Source organism: Lygodium microphyllum, chromosome 6 (assembly GCF_053477565.2).
Source record: "Lygodium microphyllum isolate KBCC chromosome 6, Lygodium_microphyllum_v1.1.10, whole genome shotgun sequence".
In the NCBI taxonomy this organism is placed as follows: Eukaryota; Viridiplantae; Streptophyta; class Polypodiopsida; order Schizaeales; family Lygodiaceae; genus Lygodium; species Lygodium microphyllum.
Window position 1 is genome coordinate 59977591 of NC_141140.1, and position 6280 is coordinate 59983870.

Sequence of the window (6280 nt, forward strand, 5' to 3'; positions counted from 1 at the left end):
AGAGCTTGTCACATGTTGCATTTATGACTTAAATCCATGGACGTGATTCATATAGAGGTTAATCTTAGACGCCATTGAATATTGTCCAAGAATTGCATGGCATGAAAAGGAAGCCATGAACTTGCATGTTGCATGCGAGGATGTGTGTATTTTAAGTCGAATTAATTGCCATAGAATGGATTAAGCCAACAATAGTCTTATGACATTCGTCATGCATGAACTTCTTTTATCAAAGTTGTTTTAGAAAAAGATGCATTTCACGTTAAAGCCTAAATTCAATTGCATTAAATGAAAGGTTTAGAGGCATAGTTCTTAAATTAAATCTATGTAGGTTTTATGCGAGTTATCCCCCAAATTGTCAATCGTTATGATTTTAGCAAGGAAAAGAAATGGTCAATTGCAAACCCTTTAGTTGCATAGAAGGAAAAAGTTAATGGATCGCATATTTGCACGTAATGTTATGGCTTGCAACTATTTACACCTTTTAGGACAAATATTAGCAAAGATCGTTTCTTGTCCCAAGTCAAGTAGATCGATTTCGCTAAGTCACTTGTAATGACATAACCTACATGGGATTCTTAAAAGCATAAATAGTTAGTACAATGAACACCTCAAAGTGCTAGCTAGGGTTTAGTCACGTTAAAAATTTTGTCTAGTATCACACTTGGGATGCCAAGTCAAGACTTTTGATCCCAAAGGTCCTACCCACATTCACAGAACGTTAGGGTTAGCTAGAAGCCCATGCAACAATGATCTAGGGATTTACCCTAAGGATCGATCGACCTAATACTAGACTTCCGATTGAGATTAGAAACCCTAGGACCAAATGTTATTGGCCTAGTAAGGTTAGGGTTGGGTTGGGTCAAGAGGACTCCCAAACCCTACATCTTGACCAAACATATTTCTTGACCAAGAAATACAATTTGATGGGAGAAATGATCCCACAAGTTAGGTGCGACACTTGTACACAAGTTGTAACGTTGCATGGCTTTGTGTTTAAATCACAAGATAGATTTGCCACTCCTTGGAAAAAGGTTGGCAGGTTCTAGTGCAAGTCTAATATGCAAGAAGATGAGTAGACATCCTGCTACATCACCCTTCCTTGGGCTGATTTGCCAAGATAAGGAAGTGATGTATTGCCTAGCAAGAAATTGACCAATCAAGTTGGGCGACGAGGTTGCCCAAGAACCTAAGGTGTTTGTTAATTGGGTTAATAGGATATAAACCCTAACCCAAGGATAAAAGGGTAAACAAACAAAGCCTTGGGGATCTCACCAAGTCAGCACCGGGTACGTGGACCGAACCTGCCGCGAGAGGTCTCTCCGTTGGGCACTACTTGGAGCAGGAGGACGCTTGGGTGCGAAGGGGCTCTGGCCGTAAATTCCTTGCCTTCGGGTCCTGCACAAGAGGCCGACATGACTGGGATTGGATCTCGAGGCTTGCATACTAGTCTACGGGCGGAAACTTGGATTAGTAATCCTTGAGGATTGTTGAATTGCCTTGGAGCGGATTATGGATTGCCTTTGGGCAGATTTATGGATTAGCCTACGGGCTGGATTATGATGTATTCCAAAGACTGATAAATAAGATCAATTGTTGAAAAGGAACTTGCTTGACATTGTTTTTCTATGTCAATGATAAGATTACGTGAAGGAACCAGTGATTAACTGGCTAGTTAAGGAAGGTATTTTTGCATGTCAAACTAAATGTGGTAGGTAATTAGACAACTAAAGCAACCTTGAGGAAAGTGCGGTGGATGTGGCCATGAGTCCGTCCTACAAATGGGTGGTCCCGGTTGGCCGAAAACTTTTCTCGAAGGAAATTGACAACAAACGTTGACCTAGAATCTAGAGTACTAGAGTCCCGATTTATATTATTTTAGGGGAATGAAATGGGACTATGACTTACGAGCAGAGAGGTCGAGCTTTGCATCCCTCTCTTTTCCCATTCTCCTTGAACCAAGTGCAACATGAATCTGCTTCGACCCTGACGTTTCTGCGTAAAGTAGTTTGTCTGGGATTCGATGCTAGTTACTCTCTAAGGACTTGACCATTAGAAAAACTTTGTTTCAGGTCAATCCTAAGTGGGAACGGCCGGAATGCTTCCGCTTCATGGCAGACTCAAGAAGACCTAGATCACAAACCCCGTGTCATTTTGTGGGAGTGCCGGGCGGCGCTTTCTGGACTCTCTTCCCAATGGGCTGCTAAGACATGTCCTACGAGTGAACAGGTGGACAAGTTACAAAAGAAGATTGAAGATGTTCAAGTAGCTATTGAGAAGCTAAAAACAACAAGACTAAATAAAAAAAGAAGATTTGATAAGCAATATCGACTTTGGCCAAGAGCTATCCAAGAAAATGACTGGGTGCTTGTCTATGACAACAGCCTGGGCAATCAATATTGTGCTTCTAGAAAAATGGTAAAGCATTGGTTTGGCCCATATGTGGTAAAGATAGCACATGACAATGCTACATATTCATTTTCTGAATTGGATGGGACAAGCATGAAGGTACCCATAGCTGGAAAAAGAATCAAGCTCTTCAAACGAAGAGAAAATTCAACCTATGAGTTAGAAGACTTGGATATAATCCAAGAGCATGTAGACATGGAAGAAGAAGATGACTTCAAAAATGAAGAAGAGGACATAACAGAAGAAGAAAGCTCTTAATACATAAAGTGGCACATGCCGAGGATGTGGTTATGTACTTATGTTATTCAAGAGTTTTAAGTGTACTCACAAGCAAAGTCAAAAAGAAGATGGAGTTGTCTAAGTTGACTAAGTGTGGGACATTGTGTATGCATTAGCCTTGCTTATGTGGACTTATTGTGGAGCATTTGAACTACATGGGGCATCCGTTTTTTGCACCGCATTTTGCGGGCATCTTCAGGCTAAGAATAGGGCATTTGCAAGTGATCCTTCCATCTCCGCCTCTTTGTCAGTGTAGAAACCACATCAACAGCATCTTGCCAACAATCCGTCTTTAATCCCATAGGTTGCATACAGTCCTCTAGAAGCTCTCCCAACTCATCCTAAAGTGCAGGATTAGCTGTCTGTAAGAAAAACTCCACCTTCTCTGAGTTTAGAGCACTTTTCTCTAGTGCATTCAACTGGTTGTATCGCTCTTCAAACTCTCGCAACAATTCAGAAGCAACAAGTCCTTTGTTGGGCTAATAAACCCACTCTCTGAATGTCTTTTGTGTAGTAATACCATAATCCTCCATAAAATATTCATCTTTGAGTGCTTTCTTGAAAGCATCCCAGTTAGAGTCGTATACAAACAAATCTATCACTCTAACCCGCAAAGCAGGTGTGACAAGTTGTAAGAAATAGTTGCTCCAGTTGGTCGGAACTCTGAAGAAGTGCATTTGGCTTTCAAACGCTTTAATGTAGGCTGAACATTCCAACCATCAAATAATATTCACTCACTAACCAGAGCCTCAACCGCCTTGAAGGCACCATGTGTATCTCCTATTCTTGATGCAACAATTGTTGTTGATCTAACTCGTGCTGATGTAACTGTTGTTGTTGCTGCATAGATAATTACATCTGCTCATTTTGCATCATAATCACTGAAGAAAGAGTTTGTAACAAAGTCTTCATCTCATAGGTCAAAAATGAAGAAGCAGTCAATGTTGAAGGTGGATCTTCCATCTGGATTATCAGAAGTGATGCATTCACATCGACACTTTCACGTTGTGTTCACGAACTGATTACACGCGGGAGTTCATGAAAGTCGCTCGCCACAAGGACTCTTTGCGAGACGGGAGCAAAGGATGATGAAGAGTACTCAACTCAAGATAAATACATGGAGTAAGAAGACTGGTTAGGTTTCACATTCAATCGAATACATATGTAGGCAAGGTAAGGCAAACTGGGGATATAAGGATTGCAATCTTCGCAATACATCATTTCAGTTTAGATGTGCATTTTCATGTTTAGGTATAAAGAGTTCAAGGTGTAAGTGATAATAATGGGGTCATGAGGGGGGTATGTTGGAAACACAACTGAGAGACGTTCCACAAGCTAGCTCAAAGTAGGATATTGTGTACTTGTTGTACATGTTGAAGACCATCATGATAATGAAGAATATGTTTTGATAGTTGTTGATGATGATTGGGAGCAAAGTGAAGGCAGTGAGATCATACATCTCCTTCTTTTGGGCTACTATTATACTTATGCTCAACTGCATAGCACATCTTCCATGATCCATACTCTGATCTTCCATAGGGATATGATTTTTGCAACAAACGTTATGAATTTTTAGATAAAGATAACTCTATTCCAGCGAGCAAGGAACAGAGGGGTAGGACAATTTCCTTCACAATGAACTTCCTAACCAATGTAGTAAACCCCATGGCAATGCTCAACTTTGAAAGTATTGCCCTGGTCGTCGGCGATGATCTCACCCAAACATGCTGAAAGGAATATTCCAATTGCTTTCAAGCTGTAGAATCCACCCACAATAAGACCTCTCCATTGCATCAACGTTACTTCACAAAGCCAATGCCTTTGGCTTAAATCCAGAAGCACTAATGACAGCACATGATATTGAACTTTCGAGAACTAGGAAATGGTCATTCCCCCACACACAACATGAGCAAGATTGTGCTCCATACTTCTTGGGATGAGAGTTCCACATGGCCGAATGCCCATCTTTCTGGCGTGGTCGATCACTGTAGCAAGACGTGTTTCACTGAGACACAGTCGATAATGCAATGCATGTACTTTCCAAATTGCTAATGCTCAGGTCGACATCTTTACGCTCGATCACCATGCTTGCATTCGTCATCACCTTCTCCAATCACACCCATCACCATGAATAGGGCCCCCTCAATTCTATGTCTCCTCTTTAGCACACAGCTATCCAAAAAACCTGTAGCTTTTTTCAATAAAATCTTAAGGCTTTTAGAAGCTTTTTAACAAATATTTTTTATTTTTTCCAACTTCACGTCATCAAATCTCTACGTGTTAGAATGCCGCTATTTTTTCTACATTTCGTTTATAGTAGTCGTCATCCCCTTCTAGTACACCATTAGGGTGGAAATGCCTAGGCATTGATCTCCCTTCTTGTACTTTACAAAGATGCAAGTTCAGAGCAAAGTAGCTAAGCTCCAAGTTTCAGATTCGTTCTTGATATTGAGTAATCATTTGTTTCAGCTCCTGAATTTCATTTGCACAACTCTCTTGCTCCACTTGTCAGAGCATGGTAGATAAGCTCCAAGTTTCAGATTTGTTCTTGATATTGAGTAATCATTTGTTTCAGCTCCTTAATTTCATTTGCACAAGTCTCTTGCTCCACTTGTCTTTCATGCTCGATAGTGACGTCCCGTTTAAGTATTTTATTGTCTTGAAGCAACACTCCAAGCTGTTCTTTTAGCTACCCATTCTCCTTTTGCATCTCCTCAAACATTGATCTAGCATTAGCCATCACTGTCTTCTCAAAAGCTTGCAAGGACTTGCTGCACAATCCCTAGCATCATCTAGATTGGATGCACTTAGCGTTTCTTGTGCAAATACATCAACCCACTCGGTAGTATGAAATAGTAAGATTGCCTTTGGATCAAGATTCTCCCTTACTTCTACAAGAGCTGTTAGAGTTTCACCTTCAAGTAAATCTCCAGATTGGGAGTTGATGGTGGCATTTCCCTCAGTAGTGTGGTTCAGAAAATTTCTTTGATCTGATGTTTGACAAAGCTCATTGAGACTCTTTATTGTTGAATCATGATTGTTTCCACTCAATTCAAGTGCACTTTTTAACAACTCTCCATCCATGTCTGGAAACAATGCTTGCAGCTGAGAAAGAAGGTTCAATAAATCCACTGATGTTTGTGCTAGAGATAGAGTTTCAGAAGTCCCTAGCAATGCACCACTCCTCCATGATAAAAAATGAATGGGAAAGCTTCCTCCACTCCCACACCACACTCTCTTGGGTATTGGAGGAGAACTGTGGATCTTGTCAAACAGAGACTGCTTACCACAAACCACCACTGACATGGTAGCTCGTAGAGTAAACCATAGCTTTATTCGAACCCACCATCACTTTACTCGAACCCACCATAGCTTTGTTGGAACCCACCCTAGTACGCAAATTGGAAGCTCTGATGAAGTGCTATTACTATTAATCAAATGTTGCCTCTAGAAGCTTGTGTTTCATGGCTGAAATCCCTTCCCTTCCCCTTCTTCACAGTCTTTGCCTCTTCCCTTTTCCTTGCATTGGTGGAATATGTACAAAGACTACCCCTTTTTCCTTGGTTAGGTTCATCCTTGGACCCCTTCATGT

General features: G+C 40.9%; 1 protein-coding gene across 1 annotated transcript; it reads right to left on the bottom strand.

Moving 5' to 3' along the window:
• Window positions 1-5427: 5427 nt before the first annotated feature.
• LOC148034612 (uncharacterized) lies at window positions 5428-5994 on the bottom strand. Its single transcript, XM_087680690.1, has one exon. It carries the CDS (start codon window positions 5992-5994, stop codon window positions 5428-5430), a length of 567 nt encoding a protein of 188 aa, XP_087536816.1.
• Between the last annotated feature and the right edge of the window lie 286 nt (window positions 5995-6280).